Here is a 22,353-nt window from a genome sequence, read left to right on the forward strand (position 1 = left end):
GCCGAACACAGGCTTCGTGCGGCAGAACTATCTACTGATAGTGATACCTCGCGAGACATTTATGATCATGAGCGACATATGTGCGGTCCTGAGGGTTTCTTAGCGAACGCCGAAAGCTCAGCGCATCGTATTTAACGTTCCTTGCGGAAGACAGAGTGCCAACACAACTGACGTCTTCGGGATTCACCGAGGCCGGTCTATGTACTACGTCGTCGAGTGCTGTAGTCCTGGAACCTTCTTTGAATCGCAACCAGCGACTACAGTACTTATTTACCGCCCAACGCTATATTTATCAACGAAAAGTCTAGAAGATGTTCTCTTGTGCGTTCATCTATGACGCCACCCAAAGCTGGAACCCAGGATTCATGTCCCATTTCCTAACGCAGCCCTAATGCGTGTATTTCTATTACAGCCCTTCGCAAAGTACTCGATCTCGGTAAATAACGGGAAAAATGGCCTCGTAAAATCTATAGTCCCTAGAAAATGAAAATCTTTCCAATGACAATCTCTTTCTGCGGGCCTTCGCAAATCGGCCTGCCAGCTGCTCTTAATTTTTGAAAAGAGAATACTATATCGAATACAAGGGATACAGAACATTCAGAACCTTAATTTTGAAAGTGAATTGGTTTAGTCTGCATGATAGCGAAACCCCGAACGAGGGACAAGATGGGACATACACACGCAACGTCTGTGTGGATGTCCCTTCTTGTCCCTAGTTTCGGGGTTTTGCCATCATTAACCATCCTTTCACTGGTTTAGTCTGTGTTGTCCGTGTTAACGACGTTAAGGATGGTTTGCCACATTAACCCCCTAGCGAGCAGGTCAGTTTGACAGGTAGTGGGGTGAGGTGTAGGAGTCACTGTCATTGCGACGACATATTGGTGGATGTCGTCTTGACCGGTATTCGTTACCATGGAGGCAGACTTCAGACTGTCTTTCTTTCTTTATTAATTCCACTGAGTGTACAGTGTGGTACCCAGGACAAAAAGCTGCTAAGAGAGGCCAGACAAGGTCCTGGGCCCAAGGCAGTGACAACAGCTCAATCAATATGGTACAGACAACAGATAAAGATAAACACATGATGAGGTTACAGAAAGACGTGTAAGGTTAAAAGATAACTTCTCCTTTCTGCTTTAGTGCAAGTGACAATGTTTGGATATGAGGATGACAGTAAATGTTTGGTATGTGATACTCTATGGTGTCTATAATTTGTTGGACAGGAAAGCTGTTTCCCAAGTAGCTGGTTTTCTTATCTTATAAAATGTTGTAGCTGGCTTCAGATTAACTGTTTTGAGGAAAGTATGATTATTTAAATTGATAGCAGCTGTATGTTTTACTACTAACTCGTACGCATATAATTTGTAGACAGGTGGAATGTTTAGGCGTCTAGGGGCCAGTTTCACCAACGCCGGTTAAGAGTTGATCCGCGATCAAGCGTCCCTTAACTTGAAATTACGACCCAACCATCTTTCTGAAACGTTAACAAGTGCTACTGGAATTCACCTTACATCACTAGCTAACGTTATTGAAAGAGAATTGACCGCTAGCTTCAGGTTTAGGGGACGCTTGATCTTGGTTTAAAGTTAACCGGCGTTGGTGAAACCGGGCCTAAATGTAGCTTCTGTATCCGACGTTATTTGTAGGCTGGCGATACCCCTTACGGCTTTCCTTTGAAGGACATCAAGTGAGTGTAAATTTTCCCCCGAGGTGCTTAACGATGGTGCTTGGTCTGCCACAGAATAATATCAAACTTAGTTGCGAATGACATCGACTCTTTCCAAAGGATCTTTCCACGGAGCGCTTTGAATGATAGGATGCCACTCGGAGCCGCCGTACATCGAGCGCTCTCTATTTAATCGCTCCGGGAAGAACCAACACAGAAAAATAAGTGTCGCGGATAAGCTTTTGTTATTGCTAACATAACTACTTACTTTTGAGTCCAAGTGACTTCTTGAGAGAGTCCTTTCAGGTAGCTTTGTTAAACTAACTTTGGATGAGTTCCAAGTTGCGTTTGTCCTTGCTTGGCTTGGAATGGGGGCGATATTCAACACACGTGGAAGCATCGTCTTCCTTAGCGTCCAGACAGGATGCCTTAACGCTGGCCAATCTGCAGAGTCCGATGTTTTCTAAGCTAAACGGAAAAAGTGTATGCACGACGTACAAAGGATGTTCTCATTTAGAATACCAATCCATGCAGGCAAACAGCTGCGACTGAAAAGCTAATTAGCCCACCTGTCGTCTAAACACGCTCCGAATGGCATATTTTACCGCAGGACTGAAAATATCCCATAGTTTCGCTATGGCGTTGATCTCGATGAAAGGGCGCGCCTTGTTTACTTCACCTTCGTTTTCTGAGGCTTTCTATTCTGAGGCTGGAACACAAAAAGAGAGGACAACACACAAAGCCTCAAGTGCCTAAGAACAATGAAGAGAATGAAAGAACAATTAGCCTTCTTTTTCTCTTCTTTTTTTTTTTTCGTGTTAGCCCCGCGAAGCGATTGTGACATGAAAAGACAGAAACAGTGTGTTTGAACGTTCCTCAATTGTCTAACCACACGCTATTTATGTTTAGTTTTATGCACCTGTAGCTGAAAACCAAGCTTCCGCTCAGTATCCCAATATGTCTAAAAGCGATAAAACCCCGGTGCAGGGGACACAAAGAGACAACACAGACGAAGCACTGTCCGGTTTTTATCGCTTTTTCCCAATATGTGTTCCCTTCTGGGACGCTAACTACTAACCACACCCAGAGTCTTGACACACAATCCCTTGACGATAAAAGCGTTAAAAAGAGTTCTGCTGCAGTGATAAAGATGTATTTGACGGCGCATTAAATCGTTGAAAGTGAATGTTCTATCTTGTATCGTCTGTGCTCGAGGCTGGAATTCTGTGAAATGAGCTCACGCTATATGATGGCCGAGCAATCGGTCAAAGAGTGCCATTTTAATGTTCGGATGGCGTGACACAAGTTGCACGAAATCTTTGATAAAATATTACTCACATCAGATACGTGACAAGCAATTATGAAGATTTCACAGTTGAAACCACATTTTACCAGCGAATAATGACAATAAATCCAAATCAAGTCCGAAAATATTTTTCAATCCAGTTTTATCCGTGGGAAATATCTAAACTAAAAAGCTCAAAAGTTGTTTCGATGTGTAACAATGCCCGAGATAATTGCGTGGAGGCCCTTTGACGTGGTTTTAGCTCTCAATACCATGGGCAATCGTCATGGTCCACTTGACTCGCATAAAACGTGCATTACAAGCGTTTTTTTTTTTCTCTCCATAATATACAACTGGGAAAACAGCGGTAAGCAAGTATTACTCACTGGACTGCACCCAGTAGTACAGTGCCGACTTAACCACGCGGGCAAGCGTTGGGTCTTTGTTGTGCGGTCATCAGAAAACCTTTTGGTCTACTCAAGGAGACAGCGGCCCGCCGAACGTGACTGCGCATAGCGCTGCGCAAACACTTACTGCGTGCGTACGCTACAACTCTGTTTTATGTCGCCTACAACCGTACCCTTGCGGTGCTGCCTGCGGGGTGGATTCTAAACCGAGAATAGAAATTCCCCCAATATAGCGTGAGTAGCCGTCGGAGAGTCCGACGCACGTATGATAGCCAAACATCACTTGAGAGAGTTTGAGTTTATCGGAAGAAATCAAAGAAAACAATACGACAAAGGAAGTTAGCAAATTCAAGCTTACCAATGTGATGTCACTCGCTTCAAAGAAATAGGGCGACTGCAACTATCATGTTTTCGGAACTGTGTGTACTAATGAATAATAAAAAAGTGGTAATGGTACCGTGATGTTCCACGTTGTTGCACGTGGGTAGGACAACCTGGGGTTCTTTTCTCCGCCACACGCGATGCCGGGATGGAATCCGCGATCTTGAGCTCAGCAAGCCATGGTATCTTCGACTGAGGGTACTAATGCTCTAAGCCAGAGTGCTCCGAGTTGGAGGGAGAAAGAAGATGAAAGAAAGATGGTGGCTCGCCGTTGTCGGCCTCACAGAGGTCGGCAACGTTACGACTGGGTGAATGTGCGTCCTGGGCCGACTTCTAAGGCCCGACATGAAAGAAAGAAGCAACTGCTCCGTTTCGACCAGTCCAAGATGCCATGAAATTCCTATTAGGGAGTAGACATTAAGCACTCTACGAAAACCATACAATAAAATAAACGAAGCTGTAAAATCAAACATCAGCAACGTGATGTCATCAACTTTGAAGGGTAAGGTGATTGACTTATGTTTTCGTCACCGCTATCGTGTCACCTTGCGAACCACCAAAACTGGCTATTATGTTAAGGAGAGTGCCTGAGGACGAGAGCCACCGATATTTCCAACAGAGATCTCCTCCTGCCACGGAGGTAGCTTGTATGTAGTTTGTACGCTGGCGATATTTGTATCTGGTCTTGACAGCGATAGAGGGAGGATTCAAGTTTTCACCGACGCGTTCCGGCTCTGCTTGTGCCTCCCGCAGTTGCTGGCTGAAGGATGTGCAAGACTGTCACACCGCTCGTCGGAGGCGGCGGAACTGCACGTGATTTGTCGTCATTGCGTCCTCTCCATCCTACTGGTCCCTATACACCGACTCCAAAGCCGTCCTACAAATCATACTCTACTCTGCAGGATCTGTCCTCAATGACGTCCTTGAAGTGCACTCCTCTGTCGTATCACGGGGACACGACATCCAGTTGCTGCGTGTCCCTGACCATTACGGTGTTCCAGGAAATGAGGATGCCGAGGCAGATGCCAGGCGAGCGGGAGGCGTTTGTACACACCCCGATCTTCCTCACTACTGCACAAAGTGGATCCGGACCTGCGGTTTCTAATGCCGCTCCCCCGGGCCGTTACCTCCATCATTTACCTCAATGTCCCATATACCGGTCGCCTCCTCTTTAAACTTGGGAAGGTTTCCTCACCGAATTGTTCTCAGTGCGGGGTATTGGAGGACACATAACATGTTATCGAGGCCTGCCCTCGACACAGCCCGTCTCGTCGTTCCCTCGCCTCGACAATAGCCCTTTCTCCGTTAGAAGGTTCTCGGGCCTGCCAATCATTAGGTGACGGCACTCTTGTCGACTTCCTTACCGCCTCGAACGTACTTGACACTCTGTGACAATTTCGGTGACATTATGAACCAGTGAGTGTTTCTTGGTGCCTAACGTCTTCCCCCTTTTTCCCTTCTTCTGCTTGACCCGCTCTACCTCTTTCCTGTTTTTTTTTTCTTTTTTCTCGCTTTATTGTTCCACACACAAACGCGTTTTGGAGTATCCAGTCGTGACCAACCCAGTCCTGACTCGGTTGGGTCTAACATCTTCATATTTTTCTTTCATTTCCAATTCCAATTTCAATGAATAGTCTCTGTTCTCTGTAGTCTTCTTACCAGTTCACTAGGTTTTCTACCCTTCTACATTTGATATATTAATGAGAGGACGGTTAGGAGCAACTTTTATTTAAAACGTACGTATGGCTCCTCTATAACCTGATCAAGTGCAGGCTCTGCGCGAAAACCTCGTTTTAACTTTTTCAATAAAAACTGATCCATCTCATTACTGTTGTACTACATAGAAACGCTTATTTGATACATATTAGTGCGTTCTAGTGCATCCACGCCCATAACAGAAAGAACTATAGAATACTAACTATACCATAGCAGAAAGAACTTAATGCGGTGAGCAGAATCACCAACGTTATCCGTTACGTACGCTATCGCCTTTACGTACGTAAGGAATAGCGTTGGTAGTTTTGCGCACGCGCAAAACAAAAAGAGAGCTTCACGCATTGCCCAGAACCAACACGCTATTCCTTACATACACGAAGGCGATTGCATACGATGCACTGAAACACTCTATTATAAACGTTACCGATGGAAAGGAATGTTTCGGCCGGTAGAGCGCACGTATTATTCCGCCAAGTGATGCGAAGAGGGGAGAAATCCAGCGCGCGCAGGCGAATTGCCTTCGATCGTTCAGAGTCAGTCTTCATTCAGGCATTCGAGAAGGGAAGTTGCTCTCTCTCTATGATTGGGATTTCATGGCTATTCTTAAGTCATGTTGTTGTTGGAAGACGGTCCGCAGTGGAAGTGTGGCATGTGGAATTTATACTCTGGTAGGTCTCCTTTTATAATCTTACGGTAGATTTTGCCCCGTGAGTGAGTTCATAATAGTAGTTAAAAACCTGCGATCGGTAACAGTTTGTAGAAAACCCTTTCAAAGAAGAGTTGGTCTTCTATTTGTGGCAAATTATTAGAACGTAACGGGGCAGAGACTCGAAATAGTCGCCAGAAAAAAGATACTATACAAAACTTTCGCCGGAGCTACGAAACTCACAAGTACTTACGCGCAAATATATAATGTATGCCTCTGCATAACCCTGTCGATAAGCTGCTGATGCTCGTGTCTGCAAATATTTATTCTCCCGAGGATGCATTCGGTCTTAACAGAATGGGACACTTATTGTTCGTTAATACAGAGATGAGTTCTTCATTGCGTGCGGTTACCTTGCGGATTTACATCGTCTAACTTTTAGCGGATTCTCTTTGAATTCATGTTTATAAGGGCACGTGGAATACCGTGACCACAATGTTGCTCGACTTGGCGAAAGAAAAAAAAAATTTACACCTCGCCGCGTTCAGTCAGGTTAGTCCATAGTAAAACTCTTCTACTTTGCAAAACGGCAATACATGGTGCAATGTTAAGATAGCATATCCCCGTGACCGTTTTATCCCCATATGCCAGACAAGCTCCATCTCGTCGATTCCTTTTTCTCACAATGCTCGTCTTAGCATTTTGTCAACGTGCTCGGTCGACACTTTGAGAATAGTACTCGAGTCTAATCACTCAAGTCGTGCGAGTTGGCAAGATATAGCTGCCATCGCGCTCACAATACGTTATGTAGACATTCAACTTTTTTGTCCGTTTGGAATGTGCTTTAGTGACGCAGTTATTTCACATTTTTGCTCTCCCACAATCCTAAATGAAGATGCTTCAGGTGACGAACCTAACCATAACGGGTTATCGTATCTTTATCTAACAGAATCGTAAATGAACTCGATGAGAATTGTCCTGGACCTGCAATGTTACACGAACTAAGACAGTCCGCTAGTATTCAGCAAATATTTTGCGAATATACAAAGTGTACCGTGGAATATGTCAGGCGTGTATGGAATGCAGACGGACTATCTCTCTCTGGAATATTACGTGCGTTTTTAAAGTTCGCAAACATTTGTCAAGTTGTACGACTGTCATGGTGCCAAGTTCTCGTCGTTCTTCCCCTAACTGCGTGTGTTCCGTCAACAGTTGCCGTGGGCTCCAGATTTCCCCCATAGGAGGAAACCGGTAGGCGTCGACGTTTTCTGCTGACTCGAATTGGGCGAGCAATCTCCGTTGATGACTGTCACCGGCTAATCATCTTTAACTATAACCCTCTTTACCTAATTACAAAAGCATTTGGGCTTCTTTCCATAGATGAGCCAGATATACCATATTCCCAGCAAGTTTTCTTGCTCAGAGGAGGGTAGGAGCGTAGAACGATCGAACATTCGGTGAATAGGACTACAATCCCCAAGGACGCTAAAGAAACTCCGGGCATTTCTGAGCTGGGTGACGCAGTAAATAAAAAAAAAACTCGCGTCCAAATAACGTCAGTTTCAGCGTGATCTGGTAGATATTTTGAGTTCCAAGTGACATGGACATGATCGACCGATGATGGCATAATATAGGTAGGAAAGCTGGGGCCGTGGCTGGTGATACTAAGAAACAACAACAGAAAAGGACGTTGAGACTTTATGCTGGTCATTTTTCGAAGGGGTCGACATTAAAGCGGACCGAAGCCTTTCTACAATGCTCAGAGTGAGTGTGCAAAACAGCCAAGCTTTAGCTGCCACGATATCACCGTCAGTTATTATTATTCCTCACAACAGTAAACAGCAGCGAAAAACCTAGTGACCTTGGAGTGACCCAAATGAAGGTCACTCTTTTGATCGGAGCCAATCGCAAGGAGTAACTAATGACTCCTTGGGACAACTAGATGTAATTTCCTGCAGTTTTCGGCGAAATATTTTGTATAACCAATTCACGTTGGAGCTTCCCGGCTACTCGCTCCTGATTGTCACTTCATTGACCCTTGTTATTCGAATAGCTTTTTGGGCACGTACACTGTTATTATAATGTCATACTCAATGACAATAGCTTGAAAGAAAAGAAAAGGCACATCTTAATAGAATAGGGTACTAATAAGATACACTTGGGCCATTTTAACGTTAAGACTAACGATACCGTGGCGGGAACTAAGACGAGAACGAGACGCACACAAAAACCAACTTGCACTGTAACCTTAAGACGCCGACATCAGATATCTTGAAACAGATATTTGCTGCTTTCTACGAGTTGACCGCAAACACATCCAGGCTCGCCTTTCTGCTTACACAATGCCCACTGCTGTCCGAAAGCCAAGAAAAATTAGCTTGGTCTATATTGGTTTTCAATTCCCCCGAGAGAAAGGCTTTCTTCCTGAGACAGCAATTTTGTCAGACAATTACAATACCGCACCCGCGCTGTATCTATGTCCGCCCCAGTCCATCTGGGAGACACCTCATGACGTCATCATCATCATTCATTTCTTCTTTTTTGTTCCATTGATTAGATAACAGAAAGACGTTTCTTCAAGGTCATGTCTGTCGCCGATGGCACTCTCTCTTTTTGTGGAGTTCCCATAAATACCGGCAACATCGCGTTTGGAATGCCAGCTCTCTCTCGTTTGACGCCAATGGTGATTGATGACATTGATTGATTGATTGATTGATTGAAAAATATAGAGGTGTGAATCCAGAACGCGTGAATAGAAAAGCAAGTAGGAAAACGGAACAATTGCAACCCCAGGATGTCAGAGAGACATAACCGAGACAAGCGCGCAGGGTCCAACTCATAAATGACAATAGTTGGGATGGTGGTAAACGCTCAACGCACTGCACAATTTAGCCTGTCATCAAGACAGTAGCCGAGAAACACGGATACTTCAAAGTGTGTAGAGAAGGCCGCACAATTTCGAAAATTCCATAACGGAGTGCATGACCGGCACATTGCGGCGAGTCTAAACAGGAGACGGCAGCTGTAGGGAACATTCAGGCGCAGCCCATATAGCCCATATAGGCTGCGCCTCAGTGCTGATGATGGATGCAAGTAGGGCTGCCACCTTTCGTAGTGAAAAATACCGGCTGAGGGAAAGGAAGTGGAATAGAGGGAAAGAAGGAAAGGCTTAAGGGAAAGAGTAAGTGGGTGAGGGGTGGACACTCACAGAGAGAGAGAGCGTGCTCGCTCAAGATAATACGAGGAAGCATATGTTCCTGTGTCTGGCTGTATCATTGATGCTAGAAATTGCTATAAACGGGCATGAACGGTACACTGGATCGTATTGGAGCAACCGGATTGGACTGCCACTTACTTTGAAAAACGCATCGACGCAGACAAACCCTTCTTTGCGAGCGGAGATCTCAAGATGGTTGTATACGGCCTAAGTTCTAGCTGGCTCGACACAGCCACCAACAGCTTTGCACAACCACTGATCTTGTCCTCTCCGAACACAAGACTTAATGAATAACAGTGATAATAATAATAATAATAATAACAATGAATATCTAAGAAAACTACTGGCGACTGCGGAGTTGGGTCTGTGCTCCAGATTTATTCAAGCTGTATGGAAGGTTGAAGGGAAAACTCCGCAAAAGCCCCTCGCAGCAGCAGCAGCAGCAGCAGCTCGAGTATGGCGGTCACGCTCTCCCCGAGCTCCGCAATTCCAATGGCCCATGGCCAGGTTTTCCAGCCCCCTGTTCCTAATTCCCGTCCTATTATTTCCACTGACTCTGTGCAACACTCTGACGGCTACAAAATTATTCTCCCTCGGTTCTCCGCCTCTGTGGACTTCAGTCTCTGCTCCGTTCTCCATGCCGATGTCACCGGTAGGCCTTACACTGTGACGGACTTCAAGCTCGCTCTTCGGCCCCTTCTCCAATTCTCTGACGTAGAAGATCTGGGTCAGTACCACTACAACCACGTCTGGCTCTTGCAGTTTAGAACCCCTGCAGCGAAAACAAGCTTCTTGTCTCACCGTGCGCTCACAGTTAAAGGCAAGAAGTGTGTCGTATTAGAGGCCACGAATCCAGTTCTTCATTTGCGATTGAACTGGGTTCCCACTGCTGTAAAGGAGCACGATATACGAGCAGCATTCGTGAACTACGGCAACGTCGAGGAGACAGCTAAGATCACCTGGTCCGATCCTGAGTTGGGGAACGTTGGTTCTCTTTCCCGAGCTGTAAAGCTCCGCCTGAAGAAAGATATCACGCCTGAGGACGTCCCCCATCTAATCAATATCCGTGGTAGTCAAGTGTTAGTCCTGTGCAAAGATCGGCCTCAACTTTGTCTGCGATGCAAACGCCTGGGACATATTCGTCGGGACTGCAGCGTTCCCCAATGCAGCAGTTGTCGACGGTTTGGACATGAAGCCACCTTTTGTCCTCAGTCTTATGCGGCTGCCGTAGCTGCTCACGATCAAGGGACGGAGCTAATGGACCACAGTGCGGATGAGGCTCTGGAGGTGGTCAATGAACACCCCAGTGCCAGTGTACTATGTGCGCCGGCGCCTCACCCTGAGTGCAGCCCTCCGAATCTTCTCGCACCAGAAACCGGGAGAGCTGTGAATGCTGACGCTGGTGATCGGAACATTCCACGGGAACCAGTGACCCAAGTCGAATCTTTGGTTCCTGCTTCATGCGCCGGCGAGGTTGACTGCATGAGTTCATCCTCGTGGGCGGACACTATGGACCACCGTGACGGCTCTTCGAAGCGGAAGCCATCGACGTCACCGGCTGGGGTCGTCGTCAAAGCTTTAAGACCTGATCTTCCAAGCGACCCCTTGGAGCACTCGAGCGACACAGTTATTAATGAAGAGATGACGTCTGCGGGCGACACAGATTCGTCCGACATTGCGGACGGAAATGCTGCTCGGTGGATGCTGGTGTCGCCTCGAAGAGGCCGCAGGCAACGGCATAGCTCGTCATAACACTACCTCCACACCGGCCATACTTTATCCCCCCTTCTCTTCTGTCTTTTTCTCTTCTCTCTTCTGTCTTCTGTCTCTTCTCCCTACCTGCTACTGTTCCTTGCTTCCTGATTGTGTGGGCACGGACTGTCTGAGAATGTTCAGCGAACAGTTCATGAGCTAGCTTAGCTGCAGTGGAGTACAAGTCAACTACCATCTTTCAGTGGAATTCGAGGAGTTTGCCGTCTAAGCTCCCCGATTTCCGCCAGTTCGTGTGGCGGCACAAGTTCCCCTTGATATGCATCTCCGAATGCAGGATATCCGAGTCTTTTCGCTTATCTGGCTATACAACGTACGTCTCCAAGCCTGGTGAAGGTCAAAGCTCTGCAGCCCTTTTCGTTCGCTCTGACATACCCGTCATACATAGACCCTTGCAAACGAATGGCAGAGGAGAGTGCGTCAGCTGCACAGTCCGTTTGGGCTCTATGGACGTCACTGTTCTGTCTCTTTACTTGCCGCCGGCGTCAGCCTTCAACACAGACAGTCTCGAAGAACTACTTCACTCTCTTCCTCCTCCCTACGTGCTCTGCGGGGACTTTAATGCCCACAACGTTATCTGGGGAAGTACGCGCTCTGATGCGAGGGGCCGGCAGTTAGCGTCTCTGTTTACGCGTTTGGATCTGTGCCTCCTCAATGATGGGTCACCAACATTCATTCAGGCAATGCGCCTGTCTTCGTGCTTGGACCTTACGGCAGTGTCCTCATCTATAGCGCGGCGCTTCTCGTGGCAAGTTGGTGCAGAACTCCTTGGCAGCGATCACCTCCCTGTGCTGATTAACATTCGTGGTGCGCAGCGCTCCCCACTTACACGCTGCATCAAGAGCTCCGACTGGAACGCCTTTCGGTCCACCCTTGAGTGGGCCTTCAGAGACCAGCAGCTAGAGCATCTGACTTCTTCCTCCTTTGCTGAAGTCGTAACCGATGCGGTGACTCGCACTACAACGGCGCGCCGTGTCCCCATCGCCTTCTCAGCTGTTGATGCAGAGTATGAACGGTTGCGTGCTATTCGTCGTCGGGCTGAACGGAAGGCTCGTCGTTCCGGTCTCCCGTGTCACATCGCTGAAGCACGACGCATTCAGAAGGCCATACAGAGACACCTGGCCACCCTTGCAAGAAACCGCTGGCGGCGCTTTGCGAGCTCTTTGTCTCCGCGGACGCCACTTTCCAGAATATGGAGCATCCTCAGGGCACTCTCTACACCTGTTGCTCAACGGCGCCCTTTTCAAGCACTCGCGCTAGCAACCTCACGCTCGGAAATCGACGTTGCAAACGAATACTGTGCCCGTCTAACGACAGCTTCGATGTCGCAGGGATCGTCAGCTCGTGCCATCCCGGTCGTCCTGGAATCCTCGCAGGAGCAATGTCTGGATGTTCCGTTCTCCTTCATGGAGTTGGAGGCTGCCCTAAGGAAGTCACCCCCTCACACCTCTCCTGGGCCTGACTGTATTACGTACAAGGCCCTCCAAAATCTACCCCTCCATGGCCGACACGCACTCCTTAAGCTCTACAATAATTGTTGGCGGGATGGTGTTTTCCCAGCAGAATGGAAGAATGCAATGATAGTGCCGCTCCTGAAGCCAGGCAAGTCTCCACACGCCATTGATGCCTTCCGCCCAATTGCCCTCACCAGCTGTGTCGGGAAGGTTATGGAACGGATGATATCCGCACGATTGAACTGGTATTTTGAGAGCACCCGATTCTTTCCCGAAGCTATGGCTGGTTTCCGGCAAGCGCGGTCCGCGATGGACAATGTCATCGATCTCGTCTCCTCCATCCAGCAAGCAAAGTCTGATGGGCTCCTAACGGCCGCTGTCTTCCTGGATGTAGCGAAAGCATACGACAGTGTTCTCCATAATGTTGTAGTCGCGTCTCTTCAAGAAGCTGGTGTGGGTGGCTGTACCCTTACCTGGTTGCAAGCCTTCCTCTCTGACAGGTCTCTGTTCGTACGCACAGCAGATGGTGACAGTGCCAACTACTTTGTGCATCGTGGAGTTCCACAGGGGAGCGTCCTCAGCCCGCTCCTGTTTAATGTCATCCTGGCACATCTCCCTTCTCTTCTGCCCAAGCATACCAATATCACGATCTATGCCGATGACATTTGCATATGGACCTCTGCAGCGCGCCGTGATGCCATTCAGCGTCGTCTGCAACATGCCTTAGACCTTCTTGTGGCGCACCTTGCTGACCGTGGGTTGTCGGTCTCGCCGGCTAAGACAGTAGCTATGGCATTCACGCGTCGCTCCTTCACCAAGTACCCCCTACTGCTAGCTGGCTCTAGACTAAACTACGTCTCGCATTATCGGTATCTAGGCATCATCATTGACAGGGGACTGACATGGTCGCGGCAGATCAACTCCCTTTCTGCTAGCGCCCGCATCTACTGTAATGTGCTCCGGCACCTCTGTGGATCCACATGGGGCCCGTCCTGTGCTGACCTCCATCGTGTGCACTGCTCCCTCTTGCTTGGGGTTATGCGCTACAGCCTGCCTGTCCTTTATGGGCTCTCCAACGCTCACGAGCGGGAGCTGCTCAATATTCAAGCCAGAAGTCTCCGTCTCTGTTTGGGAGTGCCAAAGACAACGGAAACCTTCTCTGTTTTGGCGGAGGCACGCGAGCCATCGGTGCTTATTATTCGCGATAGTGTCGCCTTACACGCCTACACACGTTATCTTGCCCGCCATCCAGCCCATTACCTCTGTGACATTGCGCAACGTTATCCCGCATCTGCATTCGGTCAAGCTATTTGCCGTTTACGAAGCAACATCCCCTCAACTTCCGCCCGGACCTCCTTTGCGCCACCCATGTGGACACTTCACTACCCCACTGTACAAACGTCAATTCCGGGCCTTAGGAAAAAGAAGGTTGTGCCAACAGTTGTGGCCTGCCAACTGACCTTGTTCCACATCTACAGTCACCACCGGCATCGAACCCAAATATACACCGATGCTTCAGTCTCTCTAGTTGGGTCGTCTGCTGCCTTCTGCATCCCAGAGGATGGAGCTGAGCACGGCTTCAAGCTCCCTCTTATGTCATCTGCTGAGGCCGAGGCATTCGCACTACTGGCCGCTTTGAGACATGTCTCCTCGTGTGCGCCCAGGGCCTGGTCGGTCTTCACCGACAGTAAAGTGGCTCTGGAGGCGCTGGCCTCTTACTCTGCCGCAGTCATCAGTAACACCTACACTACGATCATCGCCCTGCACTCTGAACTTGTATCACTGGGACACGAAGTGGTGTTCCAATGGATTCCGAGCCATGTCGGAATTTCAGGCAATGATCGTGCTGACGCTCTTGCTCGGCAAGCCCACGACGCTGAGCAACCAACTGTCTTTCCCCTTGCGCACTCTATGTGCCAGCTGAAAATCCGCCGCTTCACTGCCAACCGCACACAGCTCTTTCAGCAAGAAGCTATACGAACCAATGCCTTCCTTAAATCCATTGACCCTTTAATGACATATGCTGTGCCTGGCCGCATCCCGCGCATCGAGGAATCGCTGCTTCATCGGCTGCGGCTGAATGTGGCCCGAACTCCTCTCCTCCTATTTAAGATGAATCAGCACCCATCACCTCTTTGCCCAACGTGCAACGTAGAAGCCGATGTGCCACACATTCTCATTGCCTGCCAGCGGTACGAAGATCACCGATCGAGTCTCCGGCGCCGCCTTGCTCATCTAGGCTACCGAGAGCTTTCCCTCGCGGTGCTACTTGGCCCTACCCAGCACGCTGAAGTCACGTCTGTGCTGACACGATTCCTTCGGGAATCTAAACTCCTGGGCATTCTCTGATGCGTCCTATGCGCAACGATTAGTGAAGGAGCTGTTTCTTCTGCATTTTTTGATAATTTTCTGTATCCGAGCTGTTTTCTTTTGTTTGCTTGAAAGCATTAGGGAATAGCAAGCCCACACCGTGGCTAACCTTTCCCTTCCCTTACCTCTTACCTTGCATTACACATATTCCCCCCCCCCCTATATGAAAGGTATTGAGGCACAAATACCGGCAAAAGGCTGCCGGTATTACCTTCCTACCGGTAACCGGCAGAGCGAGCAAATATCCCGCCGTGCGGGTACAATACCGGCCTGGTGGCAACCCTATAGGTGCAAGTGATCGAAATCATTCGAAACTGTGCAAGAGTCAGGCTTGCCGAATATGCTTCTTGGCCAGTGGTCATTACGTACGCTTTTCACAAGAGCACCGATGAATTTGGAAGCCTATGACCATAACACACGGGATTTCTCACAAGATTTCTGCAAAACTTTCTGTGCGTCACCTTTTATTTTTTGTTTATTTACGTACCCTCAAGGTCGCGGGGCATTACAAAGAGGAGTGGTAAGGGGAGTACAATTTAAAACAATGTCTGCGGCGTTATAAATAAAAATAAGATACACAGTTTAAGCCTGAAAATACAGTGCGTATAAAATATATATGCGGCGTTAGAAACAAGATTTAAACGTGAGGCACATGTTGAACTCTTTCATGTCAACTAGGTTGCGGATCCAGAGTATGTACATGAAACGTTCGTGAAGATTATTATTCTCCGTTTAGTATACAGAGAAGCACATCCAAACTGAGCTGGAGAAGCACAACTGTTGAGACCCAGGCACGCTTACGGGTGCAGGGCCTATGGTGTTGCGTCGAGGGGATGAGGCTATGATGGGTGTAGCCTGGGGCGGGATCCTCATGTAATGCCGTATAAATGGGCTCTATGATATTGCTGTTCATGTCTATTGTAATACAGGGCTGCACAGGGTGTTCAACCAGAAGATGTCATTTCATTCCTAAAAATAGGTTTCGCTACATAAAGATATGAAACTACTTGGGGTGCACTCATAAAGGTTTTTGCGACGCACTACGATAGTTTGCATTCGTGTCCTGTATTAAGATAATTTTATTTCAATTCGCAAATTAGCGAAGCAATGGTAGTGCATTTTTCTTCATGAATTCGGAAGCCTATGGCCATAACACACTATGAAAGTCAAAAGCATGGGGGGGGGGGGGGGGGGCTTCACAAAATTTCTACAAAAGCTAGACAGTCGTACATGGAATACTTTACTATTTGAGTGCATTCAGAATTCAAGTGGAGTTGGGGTTATGTTTAATGGTGATAGTAACACTAGCCGTTGTTGACCTCACAGTTGTGGGCATCGTCGCGAGTGTAGCTGAAGATGATGAGATGATGATGATGACCAGAAGATGAGAGAGTGAAGTAGGCAGGCTCAGTAGTTTTGTGCGTTACCTACTAGAAACCTGAGTTGGGCCTGAGGCTTTTGTAGGGGCCTCCAATTTAATTCGTTCAATTCAATTCGTTACGCAAACAAAGCGCCCTACATACTGGGCCTTCATGTGTCTCACGTAGAGGGTGCCGCTGTGGTGTAAAAAAGGTACACATGTAATGGTAAAAAAAGGGGAAATGTTAGCCATACAAGAGGTTAACCATTCCCTGTCCTCGAGGGGTAAGAGAGATATCTCTCGTAATGTCTGCCAAATGACGCCAAAATGCTTGCACTCTCCCACTCGGAAGGACCGAATAGATGCTGTTTTTCTTGAAGATATGACTTTTTAGAGACTTTCTCTACTTATTTAGCGAGCGGAGGTGTCATCATTTGAGAGATTCCTTCTACTCAAAATGCCATTACTAAATGAAGAGAAAGAGCGATGGCGTCTCCCTCGCCGACATGATTTTGTACAGTATAAAGCGGGAATCAAGCGCATTTGAATTTACGATCTTGGCAGTGCTCTTTGTTTACAGAGCTTGTAACGGCAGTGAGAGAGAGGGTCCCCTTCCCAGTCTCTTGACGGCTCTGAGGTCGGGTATCGCCTTTCTTCTGCGAACCCAATTACGAAGAGAGAGTACGTTTAAATTGGCTTGCCACTTATTGCAGTAATACGAACGCACTCTATTTACCGTTTTTCTTTTCTCCGACTGATTAACGGCCGACGTAATTAAATTTAGCCAGCTGAGGCCCAAAGTACATTCGAGAACTTTATTCATCCATCTGAACCGATTCAAAAGCGAGCTAATTAAATTTCGGACAGCTGAGCCATCTACTAAGGTATCAATTCGAGAGAAAAACCTCTACTTTCCTCTGCACAGATAGGATAGAGTCAGATTTAGCATAGTATATAGAGCGAGTTAGGTATATGCACTTCCGGGAAAATATGTGCCATTATGTCAACGAACTTGAACTAACCTTCGTCTCACAACAGCATCTCACGTGGCCTTTCCCTTTCCTTCCCTCCTTTTTCTTTTATTCCCCATTTTTCTTTTTTTTTTTTCAATAGCAAGCTGAACTCCGTCTGGCTGACCTGACCTTTCTTTTCTTTTTCTTAATAAACTTATCCCCCCCGTGGTCATAACCTAACCAGCGTTGCTTTGTCTTATGTTACCCCAGCGCAACCGTCATAACTAAGCATAACCGGTGATTCTCAGACCTCAAAGTTGATTTTGCATTTACGTCATCAATGATATGCACCGCTTTTTTCTTCCGGGAAATCCATTAAAACTTTCAAGGTGATTCCTTCATTCCGTACTCGATAAACGTGCGGATCGACAAACAACGTGCGACATTTTGTCATAATGGCGTTTTTTCCGACTCGCAAACAAAATTAACTCGTTCACTAGTGCGACGCAATTTATTGGTTGAAACCTCCTTGGATATAGGACAAGCGCGCAGGACCGTGAGATGCAGCGTTTAGGATGGCGTTGAAGCGCCCAAAGACGACAGCCGTATATCGGCGTGGCGACACAAGAAGAAAGGCAGCCCATAAACCCCATTTCCAGAATCAGTTCCCGGTCTTTGGTTATCAACGCATCTGAAGGTGTTCCACGGATTTTTTTTTCTCGCCTATGTGTTGCAGAGATGTCAACCAAGTTTATGAGCTCGGCTCGTTCAAAAATAAAATGGCTTACGAGGAGAGCCGCAGACTCAAGTTGTCGTAATAAACGACGCAAAACGTACGAAGAGCAATGTCAAGCTGTCGACGAAAGCGATTCAAAATACAAAACAAGGCGGTTGAGAGCTATACAAAATACTAGAATTCAGGTTTGAAGCAGTGCTCCAAAACAAGAAAGTATGTATATTATACAAACGTCACATGGCAGACACAAGAAATTGAAACTGGTTGTGGAAGTCGGTTTTCCTCTGTGTCTGTCTGTTGTAATATATTATATTGCGGTTTGGACCGCTGCTTCAAACCAATATTCCACGAAAGTCTAGCCTTTATGCTCACTTGTGCTTTACAGCGACAGCTGTTAGTGAATCTAGTGCCTCGTTTCCAGAGATCGCGTCCACAGAAGGAAAATCAGCGACGAGGACAGCATGACGCTTGTATTAGTGACGAGGAGGAGGACATTGGAACCGCTTTTCATTTCGGAAACGCTTCAGATCTTCCGTGACGTGCTTCCTGTTCAGCGGCGGCAGAAGGGCCATCCAAATCTGGGCTCTGAAGCAAAATACGGGCATTCTATGTTACCCAATGCTCCCATTTCGGTAAACTGTAATAATTTTTCAACTGTTATCACGCTTCTTTTTTTTTTTTATTTATTAGTGGACAACTTGCAAACGGATATCGGCGGTAATTCGCGGGAAATGCGGTGCTCTGATGTAGACACTTATGCAGTCATCTTCACGGTAAATAGCTCCTATGGAGTCAGCTACAAATTCCCATCTTTTCCATTTAGTTCGCTGTTACAAGGAAAGGTCTTCACAACCGCAGTCATCTGTTCCATCGTCAGTACAGGTTCAAATTAAGCCAACGTGTCCGTACGTGCACTGCATGAGCAAACAGGAAGCGCCATCAGTAGTGTACTGCTCCAAAGTTACTTTTCGCAGTTTAATGACAGCTCGGGGTGTTTCATACTCCCGATCTGAGTGCGCCAAAAGAAGGGCTCCTACTTAACGTGCCCAATGTTAGCACGGTGCTCGAGTAAAAAAAAAACACCCTTATAGTGATTCTGCTTCAGACGCCATGGAGATACGGGGTCCTGGTGACGGCGGGCAGGGCAACATGAACGGAAACGCAGAGCCGAGGCCGCAACCAACCGCCGAAGCGAAGGCAAAGAGCCGTCAGAGGCAAGCGAAACTCGAAGGAGCCAAGAAGGACTTTATTAGGTAATTCAGGGAGACCCCATTTTGGGTACAGTTGCTCGGTGAGAGATTACTTGTGGTTCAAGAATGATATCACAGCGCTGCTGTTGACTTGCCATGCAACTGCTTCCACTAGAACTGGACGGTTAAAGTGACACACCCCAATGCCGACGGTGCTGGCGCTGAAATTCGCGTCACACAACGGTAACCGTCCTGCGACTCTATATTTTACTCGTAATTGGAAAGAAAAATAGGTCCCAGAGATAACAGCCTTAGTAACAGGAAATCCACCAATTGTAAAGATAAACACGCACTGGACACGTTTGATCCCATGACATTCGTTACGCCAAAAGGTCCAGTGTGACCAATGCTGCTGTCTATCGGATAGCAATATATTCCACGTGCTCAACAGACATTCGGAAGTTGAAGAGCCCTCTTTTCTATCTATCGTAGAACCTCTGTCCCGTACTGCTATTGAAAGCTTCCCGTCAGGTAGTCCCCCGTTAGTGCACATACAGGTGAAGTTTCTCCGCCGCTGCTCCAATCGATATATTTTGTTTATCAGCAGTTGTGTATCCCTCTCATATTTCTATCAGTGGCTTCCATATAGGACAGAATTTGAAACGATTTCTTTCTGTTCACTCAGAGTTCAGAGTTGACTCATTTATTTGCCGTTCTTATTATTCTTACATGTGGGGGGCCTGCGGATAACTTGGATCACCTATAGGGTTTTTTACGGTACGCCGGAAATCTCGGACACATGTAGTTGGAGGCAAATGTTTACCCCACACACAGACTCTCTCTCTATCTCTATCTCTCTTACTTTGTTAATGGACCCGGTAAGTTCGTTCCTGTCACCCTTTGAAGAGTTTGTTCGGACGTAAAAATATTGAGGAAGATAAAATAAATAAAATGGGCCAATATTAAAGGGCCAATATTAAAGGGCCGCTCTAAATGGGTTAAAGAAATCGTAAAACTGCACGCTACCACATCGAAAATGTGTTTATATCGAGGGTCATGTAAGGAACAAAAAGAATGAACATTCCATATGATATAAGAAGGAACGTTTATAGCCCCATTTGAGTGGGCGCCTCTTTTACGAGCACCAATTACAATGTCCATTTATCGCTTCCACGCATTTTAAGGGGAAGAAGGTTTACGGCCAAACTTAACTTTGACTGTTTCCATATCGATAGACGCCCTATTGGCGAAGACAGACGACCACGGTGGAATATAAGTCCGTCCGTAACAGTAGGGAAGAGCGAGTCATAATGGCACTGAAGCTAGTGATCGCCCGAGAATATTGAAACGCAGAACAGAATAGAACAGAAACAGAAAGACAAAAATTGAAACGCACTGGTGCGACCAGCAGAAACATATATAGCACGTTATTTTTTCTTTCTTTCTTTTTTTTCATATCCAGTTTCATGTAATGTGCGCTAAACAATCTTACAAAAAACGAAAATGCAAAAATTAAAAAAGATTGGCGAGACAAAGGAGTCGCAAGATAGAAAGTAAATGATTTTATTTGAAAACTGGGAAATGCGTCTCGTTTGTCCTAAACACTTTCCACTGCTCAAGAAGCTCAAAGACAGCGTTATTTCTGCTCATATGAACCTGCGGCCCCCAGCATAAGCAGAGAGGCATAATTTAACCGTTGTCATTGCTGGAGGACAATTTGATGCTAAGAGGAAAACACAACATCTTTTACAGACACACACATACCTTGGATGGTGATGGGGTGGGATGGGGATACACTGCCCTCATTGGGAAGGGATGATGATGATGGGGGAGCACTATCAGAGATACGTCACCGCACCGGTGGAGTCTAAGGTGCACTGTAAGACACATTTTCGTAATTTTACTGCACAAGTAACTATGTTGCGACATATATATGTGTAGCAGGCCGAAAACGTATCGGTTTATTCGTCGTCGGAATCAGATGTCCAACCCGTTTTCGAAGCTGAGTCACGAAGCATATGTCCCATGCACCGTCCGCGCTCCCCTGCAGAGAGGTGTTCGCGTCCCACAGAGGAATTTGCCTCGTATCGTCGTGACTGTCCGCGAGGGCGCAACTGCATGGTGACGGTCAGACAGAGCGTCGGGAAACATCTGTTGAATCAGGAGAAGCTGAAGAGGAGAAGTTGAAGCATCGCTGGAGGGATCCACGTCCTCGTCGGGCGTGGCAGTAATTGATTTCTTAGTTCGGCTAGCGAGAAGTCCGGGTTATTGACTGTGGGCGCAGCTTGAATCCGTTCGACTAAGGTAGTCACATGGGAGAAAAGCCTTCGATGGAGCGGCCATGGTGCTGGAAAAAGCCACGTCAACTTCGGACTTGGAGGAGGATTGGTAAACTTCTTGCCACACGCCATATCTTGGCAGGGTTGTCAAAAGATGACAACAATCCACACAACTGCCTCCAACGCGTATACGGTCAACCGCCGGGGTACTTCTTGAATGTCTTTGAGCAACCCAGACCGACGGTATATGCCCGCAGCTGCTCAACCGCTGGTGTTACCGGGGGATACATTCTTTTTTCTCATTGCTGGAGAACAACAATTTGATCACGATGCAAAGTGAGGGTGAAACGGACCAACACAACAAGGGTGAACGTGAACGATGAAAAACCGTCGGGGATGAGTGGCGACCAGAAATCGAGAGTTTTCCATTCCCGCCTCTGCCTGCCATATTTCAACAATTCGACGCTAAGTGAAACGGACAAAACAACTCCACATCCTTTACAGAGGTATATCATTCTCCATATTTTTCGTTTAGAGGATGTTAGTTTTAAGTTCCGACGAAATAGAGATTGTTGAGCAGCCGTTTCTCCGAATAGACTGTTTACGTACCAGGAAATCAGAAATCACGCATGAGTTCCCGTTGTACAATTCCAAGTAAGTAAGAGTTCGCGCCGGCGAATTTCATGTTTGACGAGGTCCTAACGAGATTCCGTGCCAGCATTTTCGTTTTCTCCCACGTATAAGTACGTTGGCTCCGGCAGGATTACACAAACGGGATTCGCTCCGCACGCCATGCACGTTAAAACGTTGGACGGCGCAATAATTGACTTTATTTCTCTGTCGAAGCTGTCACATATCCATATAGACGTTCATTTATGAGACTGCGAGGTGCGTTCGGGAAAATTTGAGAGATCCCATTCTTCCGG

General features: G+C 47.1%; 1 protein-coding gene across 1 annotated transcript in view; it reads left to right on the forward strand.

The window, feature by feature from the left end:
- Nucleotides 1-6,045: 6,045 nt before the first annotated feature.
- LOC135395071 (uncharacterized) overlaps nt 6,046-22,353 on the forward strand; it is a 40,921-nt gene continuing 24,613 nt past the window's right edge. Inside the window, exon 1 of the mRNA XM_064626269.1 lies at nt 6,046-6,120. Within this exon, the coding sequence (XP_064482339.1) occupies nt 6,046-6,120 (75 nt within the window). The remainder of the gene's footprint in view (nt 6,121-22,353) is intronic.

The sequence above is a fragment of the Ornithodoros turicata genome, chromosome 5, assembly GCF_037126465.1.
Source record: "Ornithodoros turicata isolate Travis chromosome 5, ASM3712646v1, whole genome shotgun sequence".
Taxonomy (NCBI): Eukaryota; Metazoa; Arthropoda; class Arachnida; order Ixodida; family Argasidae; genus Ornithodoros; species Ornithodoros turicata.